The following is a 17049-nucleotide window of genomic DNA, read 5'->3' as shown; positions in this document are numbered from 1 at the left end:
TGCCAAAGTCGATCTTATTTTAGCAGAAACTGCCCCGCCCATCGTAAGGAGTAAATGTTGTGAGAATAGCACACTGGACCTAATTTCAAGACAATAAAAAGATATTTTGGGGTGTCTAAAAGCAAGAGGTTTTTTAAATACTTTTTGGTAATTTTGAAGCAGTTTTCAGGTTCCCAATTTTTGCTGGTCTATAAATCCTTGGGTTCTTTTCGAGTGCACAATAATTTGGCGTTTTGCAGATGTAGAAAAATGGGAAAATATTGAGGAGACAATCCTCCATGGAACAAAAGTGTGGAGGATAAAGAAAAGAACAGACTAAAGATTGCAGATGTTAAAAGAAAGCTCCGAGAAAATAAAAATGTAGAGTTGAAAAGTCATCAAAATGACAATAAATCAAAAATTATGTTTTGATCTTAATATTGTAGAAAAAATGTTTGTCAAAAAAAGCAAAATGTCAAAATTCAACTAATTATGTATTATTGAAACAATAATATGAATGGTACAAAATAGGTTGTTCAACTACAAATTGTTCTTCTTTTACTTTTGGAAAACTACATAAGATCAAAATGCTCTTTTTTCGAAAAGGAAACGAGTATATTTTGGCTTCACGACGATGAGAAACTCCCACTCAATGTCCTTCAATGATTTCAAATCAGGAGTTTGTACCTTGAAGCGTCTCAGGATTGTCGCAAGCATTGTTGTCACTGACATCATCCCATATTTTAAACCTAAGACAAAAATTAAAAAATCTCACGATAGATACTGACCTAGACAGTTTCTGGCACCAAAACTGAAAGGAATGTAGGAACAACGATGTCTTTTTGCAATTTCATCAGGAAGAAACCGATCTGGATCAAATTTTTCTGGTTCAGGCCACACATCCGGATCGTTGTGCAGTTGCACTATAGGAATTAAGAAGTTGGACCCGGCAGGGAAAACATAAGGATCTGGAAACAAAAAACATATCTTTTATGACACACGCTTTAAATTAAATTACCGCAATTAATGTCTTCGTCAGCATATCGCAAAATAAAAGGAACTGCAGGAGATAATCTCATAGTTTCTTTTATCACACGCTCTAGGTAATCCAGACGACTGATCTCTTCTGAAGTTGGATCTTTTTCCAGGTGTGGCAGCACTGAAACGAGTTCTTGGTAAACTTTTTCCTGAAAGAAGAATTTTAGTGTGGTTTTACAGTTTTTGCGTAATTTACTTGAATGTCTGGATAGATTCCTAAAATTATTAAAACCATATTGACTGTGATTGCTGTCGTTTCGCTTCCTGCTATAATCATAAAACACGTTTCTTCTAAAATTTGTTCAAGGGTAATTTGCTTAACTTGGCTTAATTGGATCAAGTTTGGTAGAAAAAGCTTTCTATGAATGGTATCATCTTAAAAAGAAAAACGTACATATCATATATTTATACCCATCGAGTTGTGGCCTGTTTATGACTATAAACACATACCTACCATTTCTGTCTTCGGACTCATACGCTTTGTGTGCTTCTGCTACTATCTACAAAATTAAAAATAAAAATATAATTTTTGTAATATAGTACGCACTTTTTCGAAAACTGCACGAAAAGTTTGACGAGCCGTTTGATGCACTTTATAGAAGTTGGATAATTTCCAAATAAAACCAATCAGAAGCCAAGGTTTATAGAATTTCTGTATAAGTATCTCTTCGAATCTGAAAAAACTTGTAAAGACTGTTCGCCAAAATCAAAAACTTACTTCATGAAGGCTGTAATGGCATTGTATCGTTCTTCAATCACATGCGGTTTTACGTTTGCTAAGGTTTCTGTTGAAATAGAATTTAACAACAATAATAAATTCAGAAATTCGCGTTTACCTAAAGCAGCATCAAATGTCTGTTGCCAAATGACTAAAACGAAATTCACTTGTTCGCGACCTTCTGCCTCATTCACGAACTTCACAATTTCTGTTGAATATTTAACAAATACATCATGGAACGAGTTCACAATCTTTGAATTAAAAGAGGGACTGATCATTTTTCGATGTTTTTTCCATACGTTGACTGCGAGTTTAGAATTTGTTACTGGGCGTGATATTAAAAAAAAAGGGTACCTTTTGATGTCGCTATGGCGTCTTTCATTACATCGTCAAGAGTTTCGTAGAAAGGTGACTTGTTTAGACAAGTTGTCAAAATTTTGTCTACATCTGCTGGTCTTGAACTCGCTACGTACAATTGTGAACCTGCCCAGCATTTCATAACTGGTCTATAAGCATCTACGAGTCGACAAATGCATTCGTAGGCGTCTGAAATTTTTGTCTGTTACCTATGTGTCTCTAATTACTAATAATGTAGTTAATTTTTGTCAAAGCGAACTCACTCTCTTTTGTTACAGATAACATTTTCGCAGTGATCACCAGAGGTATTGAAAATGGTCCTGGAATTTTCCAAGCGTAGTAAAGCAACCATCTTTTTCTCCAAAGGACCAATATAATAATAAATATCACACAATTGATATAATTCCAGAACGCCATAACAAAAGTAAGTTCACTCAACTATGGGTTTTAGATGCAGATTTAGATCACACACGAAAGTCCGTCGGAGAGTTTTATATATGTGTCTGCACAACCGGTCTACGTGCAAAAAATTACAAAAAACTAGTTTTCGAGATTATTACCCGCCGATTAACATCCGAGTTAGTTACAACACGTGCAATTTTTTATTAATAAAGATTATTAGTTTAAAGATCTGGATATATCCAAATCGTGCTGGATGCTTAAAGTGCACCGAAACATAGAATATTACCTTCTTCATACCTTCTCCATTTTGAATCTTAATTCTGCAGGTTTTTAACATTTAGAAATATGTCAGGGGAGTGTTAATTTTCAACCAACGCGGACCTGTGCTGTAAATTTGTTTTATTGTTTGTTAATGCACCGATCAAGTTAGGATTTTAATCGTTAAATGGTTCTAACACAATTTAACAGACATTAGATTTGCTTAGACATATACATTTACAAACAATCTGTATCTAGATACTTTTAAAAGTATCTGTCCCCAACACTGCCGATTTTTTGGTAGTCTAGATCCCTGGATACTTTTAGTGGGCATAAGAATTAGGGTTTTTCAAGGATTTTGGTCTCGTTATCGGTTGTTTCATATCCTTCTTGGGCAGTTTTTCATTGTTTTTTTTTTTTTGGATGTGCCAAATGTCTTATTGCAGAAGTAAAAAACCGTTTTGGGGTGACTAAAAACTAAGGATTTTGCATACGTTTTGAGGTGCTGCATACTACCAATAACCAAATGTATTGCCATGAAAAATGCAGCAAAAATTTTAAAATATGCATACAAGTGCATTTAACATTAAACTATGCAATAAATGCCAAAAAATAGTATGTGCCATTATTGGTTTGCTGGGTTCAACCAAATCCTTTTTAAATTTACTTCGAGTTGAAAAAGAAGCAACACAAATGTGCATATCAAATGAATACCAAAACGATATAAGAAGAAAAAGAGTACCAGAAATCTCGTTTGGTGATGCAATGCAGTTTATTGCAGTTTGGAGTTGACCGTCATAGGGTTCGGACGCTTGTCGGTACTTCAAAGACTTCTTACTTCCGGCCGACTTTAACCGCCGGACACTAAATTAAATTAAGTGGTGTTAAGTGCATTCATTGTGACATTATTTTTCACACAAAATGTGAGATGTGGGTGAACCTTCAATTAATTCTTACTGTGAATAGGTCTACTGGAGATACCACGTAAAAAAAAACTTTTCGATTTTATTACTTTCTAATTTTCTGATTTTTCAAATTTGCGGTATTTTGATTTTTCGAGTTTTCAGTTTTCTCGTTTTTCGATTTTTTAATTTGCCATTCTTTCAATTTTCGATTTTTCGTCTTTCCATTTTTAGATTTTTTGATTTTTCTGTTCGTCAGTTTTTAGACTTTGCAATTTTTTTGCATTTTTCGATTATATTTTACTTTCCGATTTTTTTGATTTTTGAATTCTCGAATTCTCGATTTTACGTTTTTAATCATAAAATTTTTCGATTTTTCAGTTGTTTTATTTTTCGAACTTGGATTTTTCAACTTTCGATTATTCGATTTTCCATTTTCTGATTTTACGATTTTTCGATTTTCGTTTTTCCGCTTTTGTGGTTTTTCGATTTTTCTGTTTGTTTCAGTTTTTAAGGTTCTGCAATTTGCAGCTTTTAGATATCAATTTTGTTACTTTCCGAATTTCCACTTTCCGATTTTTTGATTTTTTTTCGATCGTCGTTTTTTCGATTTTCATTTTCTCGATTTTTTGATTTTTCAATTTTTAGGCCTTACAATTTTTTTACTTTTCGCTTTTTCGAGTATTTGTTTCATCGAATTTTCGATTTTTCGAGTTTTCGATTTTCGATTTTTCGGTTTTTCCATGTTTAGATATTTTTCGATTTTTTTTTAATTTTCGATTGTTCTGTTCGTCAGTTTTGAGACTTTGTAATTTTTACTTTTCCACTTTTCTATTATTTTAGTTTCGGATTATTCGATTTTTGAATTTTCGTTTTTTTTTTCATTTTTCGATTTCCGATTTTTTAATTTTTCGATTTTTTGGTTTTTTAATTTGTTGATTCTCCATATTCCGATTTTCGATTTTTCGATTTTCCAATCTTCGATTTTTCAATTTCCAGTTTTCGATTTTCCACTTTTTGATTTTACGATTTTTCGGTTTTTCTGTTCGTCAGTTTTTAGGCTTTGCAATTTGTTTACTTTTCGATTTTTCGATTATTTTACTTTCCAGTTTTTTGATTGTCGACTTTTTGAGTTTTGAATATTATGAATTTCTCCATTTTTCAGCTTTAGATTTTACAAATTTTCGAGTTTCAATTTTCAGATTTTTGATTTTTCGATTTTCTTTTTAAATCTTTGAATTTTTCGGTTTTGAGTTTTCGAATTTTTGATTTTTAATTTTTCCATTCTTCGGTTTTTAGTCTTCAATTTTCTTTCTTTTAAATTTTTCGATATTCTATTTTCCGCTTTTCAGAATTTTCGATTTTCAGTTTTCAGACTTTCGATGATTGGAATTTTGGATTTTTCAGTTTTATGATTTTTCGAAAATTTGAGTGGTCGAATTTTCGATTTTTTAATTCATAGATTTTTCTATGTTCAATTTTTCAATTTAAATTTTGCGATTTTCAATTTGTCCATTGTCGATTTTTAGAATTTTCGGTTTTTCAATTTTTCCATTCTCAACTGTTAGACTTCAATTTTGTTACTTTCCGATTTTTTGGTTTTCGATTTTCCAATTTTCAGAATTTTCAAGTTTATTTAGATTTTCCATTTTCCACTTTTTCGATTTTAGATTTTTCGAATTTTTGTTTTTCCAATTTTTTGCTTTTTCGATTTTTCTGTTCGTTTCAGTTTTTAGACTTTGCAATTTTTTTTACTTTATATATTTTGATTATTTTAATTTCCGATTTTTTTTATTTCTGTTTTTGATTTTTTTAATTTTCAATATTACAAATTTTTGACTTTTCGATTTTTTGGTTTTCCCGTTTTTCAATTTTCGATTTTTCGATTTTTGAGGTTTGTGAATTTCCACTTTTCGATCGACCTAGGTATTTGATTAATTGAATTTTCGATTTTTTGATCAGCTATTTTGAGATTTTCGATTTTTACGATTTATATTTTTCGATTTTCTGTTTTTTGCATTAGTGAATTTCAGTTTTTCCGATTTTTGATTTTGCGCATATTTGATTAATCAAATTTTCAAAAAAGTTACCATGCTTACAAAAACTTCAAAACATCTACAATATTTCAAAGTATTCAGTTTTGCTATTCTTGATTTCTTCAATAAAATAAATTGACTCAGTCATTAACTTTTTTGAGACACGCTGTATAACCAAATCTAAAAAATATTAATGCAGTGATAAATCACAAGTATAAAACTCATCATATTTTATACATTTAAGATAGGATTTATTCTGCAAAATTTTGAGGTGACGTCATACATTTTTTAGAGGGGATAAGCAAATGTATTTTAATTAAAAATGTATCATCTTTATCATGATTTTCAAACATCTGCAAGATTTCAAAGTATTCGATTTTGCAAATTCAAAATTAACTTGCAAAATATTGTTTTATAATTTTGATTTTTTTTCCAAAACTAGATAAGATTAATGGTTGAGTTTTCGAAGAATTTCTCAAGTCGAGTCGTTCAACTTTAAGGCAAGAAAAACTTACTGTCCTTGCGCTCTTGTTTATTAAAAGTGACTTTATGCAGATTTTAATTTTTGGTAGCACTATAGAATATTTGCGCGATGAACTAATCGTTAGTGTTATTAAACAAAAAAGGCAACTTTATCTTATCATGTTTTTCCATAGATCAGAACTTTTCATTAATTAAATTAAAATTAAATGTATTTAATGGGTTTTTGGTCAATACCAGTAAATTTAAATAATTATAAAATTTTAATGAACTTGGCAAGTATTTCACTTTGTTCTTAAAAATGCAGAAAAATAAAAAAATTGAAGAATGGTCATTATAGGAGCAGCCATGGGATCACTGAACTGCAACGTGTACATGCAAATTAAAACGAATCTTAATTATTATTAACTTTTAATTTATTTGTTTATGGTTTGAATTTTAATCTTTTATATTAGTATGCAGCACTTTTTCTTAGAAATTCCTACTTTTTCGGCGAGCAAAATCGCCATATTGGATTTTTATAGATTTTAATTTGATCTAAAATTAAAACTGCACTTTGATCTATATTAATGGCACCATTTTTATTGGTTCCAAATATTTCCACTGTATTTTTTGTTTTTTGTTCCCATTTATAATAATTGTTTTGATTTATTACAACAAAGCTTCATTGGTTCCAAACATTTCCACCGTAATTTTTTTGTTATTTTTTCATGCTTCGTTTAAATTTTGTTGCAATTAGCGATTTGTGTACACAAATTTTGGTTTTTGGTAGCTTGTTGCCAGCAATATTTTGAAATTTGCTAAAACGTACGTAGTGGAGTCACAGGAGTTTTATTGAAATTTGACTATGCAACCAACATTACTCGCGTGTATTATAACCTTCATATCAGCAAATTAGTCATGGATGATCTAATTGACTCAGATAGAGTTTGACCTATACCATTGTTTAAGTATATTATAGTTGGACAACCTAATACAAATTTTACTTCGCCTAAATAGTGAGTTTTAGGACAAGGAATCCAGGGGGCGTGGGACAAATTTTTCGTCAACGCGCATTTTCACTACAGTGAGCCAACGTATTAGATTTATTTTACTCTACATCAGATGGCGCCATCAAACATTAGCAAAGGCAAACACCCTTCACTCTGCTCTTATACGAGGAGTTATCCATAAATCCATAATTAACATTGTTCCCTAAACAGTAATGTGTATAAACATATATGTACAAAATATGAAAATATACTTGACATAAAAAAAATGAAGCAATGCGTTGTAACGTGATACGAAAGAATTGTATTTAAATGAATTTGACGCCTATTTTTATTTGACTATATCTGAAGACTGACAGAAACTTACCAAGGGTTTTTTAAACTGGTATAATTGTTTAGTTTTACAAGATTAAAGTAAAACAAGATTTTAAGTAAAATTTAGATTCGTGGTGTTACAAAAATATTAACACAAAATGAAAATATATATTCAAAGTAAATAACAGAATGACATAAACTTTCGGCGTTGACATTACAAATAATTACAAGACAGAAAAAAACGCATGAAGAACTTAAGAGGCATGTTTGTAATATCGAGTTGTTAAAGGTTGCTTTGAAGACTGTTTGTTTCTATGAAAATCAATTGCTGTTATCCGACGTTTTGGTAGATTTTGTTTCAAAAATACGAGATAACTAATTGTTTCTTGAACTAGTTTCCGTAACTTCTAAGATTTAAAAAGGACACGCCGTTCTGCTGTAATAAAATCTAGAATAAGGTCAAAATCACACTAATATTACATCTGATTTTGTTAACCACATGAATATAATTTACATTAAAATAAGTTACAGACATTGTTTGAAATGTTTATTATATTTCGAAAACAAGATAAAATAAATAAATAAATAAATAAATAAATAAATAAATAAATAAATAAAATGTGCATCCGTGTCGAGTTTTCACCTTAGACATCAAGATTTTTGGAAAAAAATCAACATTTTCCAATTTATAATGTTATTTAAATTTTAAAAAGTAGCATAGTCCTGAATTATAAATACGCTATTGAGATTTTTCGGCTTGTCGATTTCTCCATTTTTCAACTTTAAATCTTCTCCGATTCTTCCATTCTTCAAATTTTCTATTTCTCGATTTTTTTATTTTTCGATTTCTCAATTTTTGTCCTCTTCAATTTTACGGTTTTTAAATATTTCGATTTTACAATTTTTCAAATTTTCACGTTTCTAAATTTTCAGTTTGCCGATTTCTAAAGTATTTTTTTTTATTTGCCCATTTCTGGACTTCCTAAAGTTTCGATTTTTCACACCTTGAATTTTTTAAGATTACGATTTTTCGATTTTGCTGTTTTAGATTTTCGACTTCTCAATTTTCCAATTTTTTAATTTCTCAGTTTTTTGAATATTTCTTTCAGTTATGAGATTTTTCAATATTTCAATTTTTCGACTTTTCGATTTTTGAATTGATGGATTTTTTTTTATTTCTCGATTTTTTACTTTTTGGATTTTCAATTTATTGTAAACTTTAGATTTTTCAATTCTGCGACTGTTTAATGCTTCGGTCTCAATTTTTCAACTTTTCGATGTTTTAATATTACATTTTTTAAAATTCTAGGTTTTTCGATATCTCGAGTTTTCAATTCTTCTATATTTCAATTTTTCAATTTTTCGATTTTTTTAATTTTAATTTTCGATTTTCCAGTTTTTCTTTTTTAAAATTTTTCGATTATTCAATTTTTTAATTTCTCAATTTATCGAATTCAGATGTTTCGTGGTTTTGATTGTTCAATTTCTCAATTTTTCAATTTTTAACTTTCCTTTTCGGCTTCCGACTCCTCAATTTCTCGATCCTCCAATTTTTCGATTTCTCGAAGTCTCAGTTTTTGAATTTTTCGATGTTTAGATTTTTGGATTTCTCGGTTTTTCGATTTTTTTTCTTTTGAGCTTTTCAATTTCTGGATTTTCCAATTTTTCAATGTCCCGATTTTTCAATTTTTCAAATTGAATTGGATTTCTCGATTCTTCAATTTTGCGATATTTTAATTATTCAATGTTCTAAATGTTATATTTTTCGATTTCTCGATTTTTGACTTTTCAGTTCTTCAGTATTTAAATTTTTCAATTTTTCAAATTTTTGCTTTAAATTTTCAGTTTTCTCATTTCTTAATTAATCTATTTTTTATTTTCCCACTTCTCAAACTTTCGATTTTTCAGTTCTTCAATTCTTCGATTTTTCGACTTCGCTTTATTGGTTTTTAGATTTCTCAATTTTTGGATATTTCTTTCAGTTTTGATATTTTTCAATACTTCGATTCTTTGATTTTTCGACTTCTAGATTTTTCTATTTTTTATTTTTGGATTTTCAGTTTTTCGTTTTTTATACTTTAGATTTTTCAATTTTCCGATTGTTTTATATTTCAATTTCTCAATTTTTCAACTTTTCCATATTTTAGTTCTTCAAATTTCCGAATTTTTAAATTTTTTGAGATCTCAATTTATTGAGATTCGGATGTTTCGATGTTTTGATTATTCAATCTCTCGTTTTATCAATTTTTCCATATTTAAGTTTTCGATTTTTCGGTTTCTCAATTTTTTGATTTTTCGATTTCTCGATTGTTCGGCTCCTCGATTTTTTTGTCTTTTGATTTTTCGATTCCTCGATGTCTCAATTTTTGAATTTTACAATGTTTCGATTTTTCGATTTGTTGGTTTTTCGATTTTTTGCTCCTCGGTTTCTCGATTTTTCGATGTTTCGATTTTTGATTTATCCGATATTTCAAATTTCCAATTTTTTAAATTTTCGACTTCTCGAGTCGTTGATTTTTCAGTTTTTCGATTTTTAAATTTTAGATTTTCGAATTTTTATTTTTTTGAATTTTTGATGTTTGCATTTCTCCATTTTTCAGTTGTAGGATATTTTAACTTTTCAATGTTTTAAATATTAGATTTTTCGATTTTTCAGTTCTTCTTAATATTTTTTTATTTTTCAAATTTGGCGTTTCTGAATTTCGAGTTTTCGGATTTCTCAATTAATCTATTTTTTTATATTCCCGTTTCTCCACTTCCTAAAGTTTCGATTTTTCAGTTCTTCAGTTCTTCAATTTTTCGATTATTCAGGTTTTTGATTTTTCAATTTTTAGATTTTTTAAGTTTGCGATTTTTCGACTCTACTTTTTTGACTTTTCTGTTTCTCAATTTTTTAATTTCCTAATTTTTGGATATTTCGTTCAATTTTGTGATTTTTCAGTTTTTCGATTTCTCAATTTTAACTTTTCAATTTTTAAATTATTAATTTTTTTCGATTTTTTTTATGTAACACGCAATTATTATTTTCTAAAAATAATAACATACTTTAAACAAATATTTTTACTATTAAAATTACTCTTATTTAATAACACAAATACAACTACTGGTTTTTAAAATACCATCTTACCTTGGCTTAGATTTATTACCCCTCAGGATTATATTTAAAGATGTATAAATATTGAAGGCTACAATGTAGGAAATGATGGTATTTAAAATATGAAAATTTCCGTGACAGAACTATTAGTGGACCTCTTACCTCTATTTTTGTTTATGTGACCAAAATCACCAACATAAAGTATCAAAAATTACTATCAGTATAACTCAACTAATAACTACTGAAAAAAAAGTGAAATAAAAAATGTATCTGTATCTGCGCCATTAATTTTGTACCTAGATACAGATATTTTGTGCTTAAATTCGATTTTATCTAGATACAGATACTAGATATAATACTGTCAAATACATTCTTCGACCCTTTGCACAATTCAAGACTCACAGCAATATCAAATTAATGACCATGGGACATCTAAGAATAAATTAGCAGCTATAGGTATATTAGATCGTTATCTTTGCACAAATTGTTTTAATTCTTTTTATTCCACACAGTACGATGAATTTTACAAAATAGATGAGCTTAACTAAAAACCGTTCTTATTTCCTGAAAATTCATACACTAAATAACCCCGCTTTTTTGGAAAACTACGATATCAACATGTTCTTTTCTCGAAAAGAAAACGACTATATTTTGGCTTCAGGATGATGAGATACTCCCACTCAATGTCCTTCAATGACTTCAAATCAGGAGTTTGTACCTTGAAGCGTCTCAGGATCGTCGCAAGCATTGCTGTTACCGACATCATCCCATACCTGAAACCTATACAATTTCTGGCACCAAAACTGAAAGGAATGTAAGAACAACGATGCCTTTTTGCAACTTCATCCGGGAGAAACCGATCTGGATCAAATTTTTCCGGTTCAGGCCACACATCCGGATCCTTGTGCAATAGTACTATAGGAATAATGAGGTTAGACCCGGCAGGGAAAACATAAGGATCTGGAAACAAGAAACATATTTTTTGGGATCCACATTTTAAATTAAATTACCGCAATTAATGTCTTCGTCGGCGTATCGCAAAGTGATAGGAACTGCAGGATATAATCTCAAAGTTTCTTTTATCACGCGGTCTAGATAATCCAGACGACTGATATCTTCCAAAGTCGGATCTTTTTCTATGAGTGGCAGAACTGAAACGAGTTCCTGGTAAACTTTTTCCTGAAAGAATAGTTTTAGCGTGGTTCTATAGATCTTGCGTAATTTACTTGAATGTCTGGATAGATTCCTAACATCGTTAATACAGTGTTGACTGTGACTGCTGTCGTTTCGCTTGCTGCTGTAATCATAAAACTCGTTTCTTCTTGAATTTCTTCATAGGTAATCTGCTGGGTTTCGCTGAATTTTATCAAGTGTGGTAGAAAAAGCTTACTTCGAATAGTATCATCTTAAAAAAAAAGTATACAGGGTTGCTAGAATTTATGGAAACGATTTGACTAGTTATTGTAAAATTGTAAATACATCTTCGGAACACATCAAAATTTGCCTGATGTATCCAACCAACCTTTGATGAATATCAAAATTTTCAAAATAATTTTTTTAAACTGAATTAATTATTACATACCAATTCTGTCTTCGGACTCATACGCTTTGTCTGCAAAGACAAAAGTCAAAATGTAATTTTTGTAACATGATAGTACACACTTTTTCGAAAATTGCACGAAAAGTTTGGCAAGCCATTTGATGCACTTTATATAAGTTGGATGATTTCCAAATAAAATCAATAAGAAGCCAAGATTTATAGAATCTCTGTATAACTATCTCTTCGTATCTGAAATAAAAACGTATAAAAATTCTTACCCAAAAACAAAGTCTTACTTCACGAGGGCCCTAATGGCATTGTATCTTTTCTTGATCACATGCGGTCTTACGTTTGCGAAGGTTTCTGTTACAATAGTAAAAAACAACTACACAGATTTAATCTAGTTAAATGATAAAAAATTCGCCTTTACCTAAAGCAGTATCAAATGTCTGTGCCCAAATAACTGAAACGAGATCCACTTGTTCGCTACCTTCTGTCTCATTCAAAAACTCCACAATTTCTCTTGAATATTTCACAAATATATCGTGAAACGAATTTAAAATCTTCAAATTAAACGAGGGATTGATGAGTTTTCGGTGTTTTTTCCAGACGTTGACTGCGAATTTTATAATTTATTATTACTGTGTGTTAAAACAATTTTACTACCTTTTGATGCCACTAGGATGTCTTTCATTAAATCGTTAAAAGTCTCGTAGAAAGGTGACTTGTTTAGACAATTCGTCAATATTTTTTCTACGTCTGCCGGTCTCATGGTCGCTATATACAATTGTGAACCCGCCCAGCCTTTCATAACGGGTCTATAGGTATCCAGGTTTTGACAAAACTTTTCGTAAGCATCTGAATTTTTTTTTTTTTTGATACGTGTATTTAATTCAACTCACCATCTTTTGTTCCACATAACATTTGCACACTGATCAGTGAAAATGGACCCGGAATTTTCCAAGAGTAGTAAAGTAACCGTCTTTTTTTCCAAAAGACCAAAATAATGATGAATATCACACAAGTTATGAAAACCCACAATACCATAATAAGAGCAAGTTCGCTCAACAACGGTTTTAGATATGGATTTAAATTTGAGAACGAGGTCCCACGGAGGGCTTTAATATACGTGTCCGCACAACCTGTTTATATGTAAAAAACAAAAATGTTAAACAGCAATTCGTCCGATGAACTCGATTACTATACTTCCTACTACTAGCTTACGCTCGTGAAGTAAAAAATACTAGTCTTAACTGTTAAACTGAATTCAATGTCCGTTAATGAGCTGTTGAGTTGTTACTATTTGTATTTGTCATTTGTTTTTTTGTCGTATCAATTTTACGATTTTTATGACATTCTGAGGTAGTTTGTGTGTTTTTCACCAATTTGAATAATTATTATTATCACTATTATTGTATATTTAACGTTTTTAAGTATCTACTACATTATTATTAAGTCTCCAAGGACTTTCACAGAAAATAACTAAATTATTTAACACTCATCATCTTAAGTAAATTATCATTGTCACTATACAAAAAGGCAATTATTAGTTCGCGTTGGATTTTCGTAAAGTAAACTAAATATTTAATTTAATTTATTTTTGCTAGACAACTCTTAAGCTCTTTTCGAGTAGTACAGTTGAAAATATCAAAATCATGTGCCAAGCTATTTATTTATGTCATAATACAAGTAGTTGGCGTGTTATAACCATAATTGGTACAACCACTAAATCTTGACATCGAGTAGAATGGGACGGTACTCTAAAATTGAATTTGAAAAATGACAAATATTTCTGTATATTAGACGTGCTGATTTAGAGGCTATTATATATTTTAGCAATTTATTTATGTACTCAGATACTAATATTTTGAATAAAATATCATTCACGTGATTGATTTAGTTGCTAGAATGTGAAAATTAGGCTCTCCCTTTCTTTCACTTTCTCAGTATATACTTAACTTCGACTGTTTATGTTTATACCTCGACCGAATTCGATTACTGGCACAAACATCAGCGACGAAAAGAAAACCAAATTTGGTTTATTTTGTGTCCTAAACGCATACGATTAATTCATACTTAGTTTTTTTCCCAAAAACATTCATAAATTTGACAAAAATGTAAGATGATGGACAAATTTTGAGTAACATTTTACCATGTTTCAAATAATCTTAAAATATTTGCACGATTTCAGAGCATTCGGTTTTTGCAATTTCGAAGTAAAATATTCTTATACAATGTTGATTTTACAGTTTGCCTTTTTTTCCTAATATACAATGTATTTTTTGAACAACACGATACTCAAAAACATTTTTAATTTTTTATAAAGAAATAAATATTTTGCAGTTAAACTTCGCCCCCTTGGTTCACCGCAAATAAAAAAATCATCACAATTGAGATAGGGCGGGTGGGCGGGCTTATATTTTGCCCTTTTGTGTTAGTATGTGTAGATTTATTTCGACAAGAAACTTAAAACATATCTAAAATGGTAAATTTTTGTGTATGTCGAACTTAAAACGTTTCTTGTTGTCGAAATAAGTCTACACATACTAAGAAAAAAAGGCAAAATGTAGCCCCACCCACCCACCCTGTCTCAATTGTGATGATTTTTTTTAATCGTCGTGAGCCAAGAAGGTCTGGAGCTTAACTGCAAAATCCTCATTTTTCACGAGAAATTAAAAAATGTATTTGAGTATTGTGTTGTTCAAAGAATACTATGTATATTAAGAAAAAAAGCCGAAATATAAACCCCACCCACCCACCCCATCTCAATTGTGCTGATTTTTTTATTCTTAGAAACTTAAAGCACGTTTAAAATTGTAAATTGTAAAATAAAAAGAGAAGAATGGAAACAAAAGGAGAGAAGCTTCGAAGAAAGAATCCATAATTTAGAGAAGAAGGTGGAAAAAAAAAGAGAGGAGGAAGAAAGAAGAAACAATTTCATAATTACGGGTATGGAAATAAGGGAAAGAACAGATGCAAAAGAAGTAGAGGAATTTTTGAAAAAAGAAATTGAGGTAGAAGTAAAAGTGTTGGAAACAATAATTATAGGGAAAGAGGAAAGCAAAAAAATACTGGTTAAGACGCTTTGGGAGGAAAAACAAGAGGTGATGAAGAATAAAAATAAACTGAGAGGAAACAGAATATATATTGATAATGATTGGACAGTACAAGAGCAAAAAAATTAAAAAGGAATTAGGGAGATAGCTAAAGAGGAAAGAAAAAAAGGATACACAACAAGGGTGGGATATAAGAAGCTGGAAGTAGGGGACAAAATGTATATATGGAATGAAAATAAAGGAAAATTGGAAGAAAAATTTCTCAAATCAAGTCAGCACTAACCGAAGAAACAAACACAAAGGGGAGGAGGGGTAGTAATGATGGGACAAATAAAGACTTTAGGTTTAAGAATGTAGATTTTGTACATAATAGGAGAATGGGAAAGAAGAATGGGGAAGATAAAAGTGGTTTAAAATTACTCTTTTGGAATATTGCGGGTTTGAAAAAGAAAGATAACTGATTTTGGAACTACGTGAAAAATTTTGATTTTGTGGGACTGACAGAAACATGGATACTAGAGAGAGACTGGAACAAACTGAAAGACGGGTTGCCAAAAAAATTTCAGTGGAAATTGCAAGGGGCAAAAAAAGAAAAACGCAAGGGTAGAGCAAAAGGTGGAATCATAACAGGAGTGAAGAAAGATATAAAAGAAATAGAAGAGAGGGCAATAGAAATGGAAGGCTTAGTTGAAAGAAAACTGACTGTAAATAAAAAAAGATGGAGAATCTGCACAATATATAGTAGAGGAATGAGAAACACGAAACAAGAAATACAAGAAAAAATCGAAGAGTCCGAAGAAGAATTTCTATTGTTAGGAGGGGACTTTAATGCCAGAATAGGGAACAAAAGCAGGGAAAAAGACGGGGAAAACACACGAAAATCGAAAGATAAAGTAGAAAATAAAGACGGAAAATTGCTATGGGAATTAATTGAAGAAAGAGGTAGGGAAGTCTTGAATGGGGTGAAGGAAGTGGACGAGGAGGGGGAATTTACCTGGATAGGTAAAAGAGGGGAATCGGTAATAGACTACGTAATAGTAAACGGATTAGCAGAAGAAGAGGTAGAAACATTCAAGATAGGAGAAAGTGGACTCCGATCACATGCCACTAGAAGTAAAAGTGAGGGGCATAAGTAGAGGGAGCGGATGCTTAAGGAATTAAGTAGGAAAAGAGAAGAAGATATGGCTATGGAATGAAAAAGGAATTGAGCATTATAAAAAAAAAAATGTTGGAAGTGGAATTTAAAGAAAAAGGAACTGAAAAGAAAATGGAAGAATTAAAAAGAGAAATTGAAAAAGCAGCCATAAGAAAAGAAATTGAAACGAGAAATTTAGAAATGAGAAACAGATGGTAGGATAGCAGATCCAGAGATTTAAAAACAGAAGCAAGGAAATGTTTACGAAGGTGTAAAAAGGGGAAAGGTATAAAAGAAGAGTACTGGCAAGCAAAAAATAATTATAGAAAACGATGCAAAGAAAAGAAAGAAGAGATACAGCACGAAAAAGAAGACAAAATTAAAGCCATAAGAACTGAGTAAGACGTATGGCAGTATATAAATAAAGAACGGAAGAAAAAAATAACGATTAGTGAAGACATACCTATAATACAGTGGAATAAGCATTTTATGAAACTGTTGAATGGAAAGGAAGAGAGAATTGTAGTGCAAGATAGTAAAACCGGGATTGATGGTAGAGAAAGGGAAGCGGAGATTCGAGTAGAGGAAGTAGGAAAACAAATAGAAAGACTGAAAAGGGGAAAAGCACCGGGGAGGGATGGGTTGGTAAACGAAGTGTGGATATTTGGGACGGATGGGATGATTGAAAGATTGAGCGAGTTAATGAATGATGTGTGGATGCGCAAAGGTTTTCCCAGGGAATGGAGAGTA

The 17049-nt window shown here is 30.6% G+C and overlaps 2 protein-coding genes across 2 annotated transcripts; both read right to left on the bottom strand.

The window, feature by feature from the left end:
• Positions 1-652: 652 nt before the first annotated feature.
• Positions 653-13847, bottom strand: LOC135130784 (cytochrome P450 4C1-like). The gene is made up of 11 exons (XM_064058206.1): positions 13796-13847; positions 13011-13250; positions 12775-12966; positions 12539-12724; positions 12405-12471; positions 12231-12357; positions 1472-1517; positions 1214-1392; positions 998-1166; positions 845-947; positions 653-728 (listed from the first exon to the last, which is right to left on the bottom strand). Exons 1-11 carry the CDS (start codon positions 13845-13847, stop codon positions 653-655), a joined length of 1437 nt encoding a protein of 478 aa, XP_063914276.1.
• Positions 11115-12178, bottom strand: LOC135131051 (cytochrome P450 4C1-like). The gene is made up of 4 exons (XM_064058575.1): positions 12151-12178; positions 11795-11973; positions 11579-11747; positions 11115-11528 (listed from the first exon to the last, which is right to left on the bottom strand). The coding sequence occupies exons 2-4, from the start codon at positions 11873-11875 to the stop codon at positions 11182-11184; spliced, it is 597 nt and encodes a 198-aa protein (XP_063914645.1). The 5' UTR covers positions 11876-11973; positions 12151-12178; the 3' UTR covers positions 11115-11181.
• Positions 13848-17049: the final 3202 nt, after the last annotated feature.

The sequence above is a fragment of the Zophobas morio genome, unplaced genomic scaffold, assembly GCF_036711695.1.
Source record: "Zophobas morio isolate AGI-343-1 ecotype UQ-CSIRO unplaced genomic scaffold, CSIRO_AGI_Zmor_V1 ptg000018l, whole genome shotgun sequence".
Taxonomy (NCBI): domain Eukaryota; kingdom Metazoa; phylum Arthropoda; class Insecta; order Coleoptera; family Tenebrionidae; genus Zophobas; species Zophobas morio.
The sequence above is the reverse complement of the archived record's forward strand: the minus strand, read 5'-3'. Positions and strand labels throughout refer to the sequence as shown.

Bases quoted from the DNA above. Each gene is read 5' to 3' on its own strand.
- LOC135131051 (XM_064058575.1), bottom strand. From the start codon at position 11,875: ATGATTACAGCAGCAAGCGAAACGACAGCAGTCACAGTCAACACTGTA. The intron at 11,748-11,794 runs GTAAATTACGCA...CTATTCTTTCAG, and splicing joins GAATCTATCCAGACATTCAA to GAAAAAGTTTACCAGGAACT. The intron at 11,529-11,578 runs GTAATTTAATTT...TCTTGTTTCCAG, and splicing joins CGACGAAGACATTAATTGCG to ATCCTTATGTTTTCCCTGCC.
- LOC135130784 (XM_064058206.1), bottom strand. From the start codon at position 13,847: ATGTCAAGATTTAGTGGTTGTACCAATTATGGTTATAACACGCCAACT. The intron at 13,251-13,795 runs GTATTATGACAT...ACATATAAACAG, and splicing joins TTATAACACGCCAACTACTT to GTTGTGCGGACACGTATATT. The intron at 1,518-12,230 runs GTGTGTACTATC...TTAATTTTGTAG, and splicing joins TTCGTGCAATTTTCGAAAAA to ATAGTAGCAGAAGCACACAA.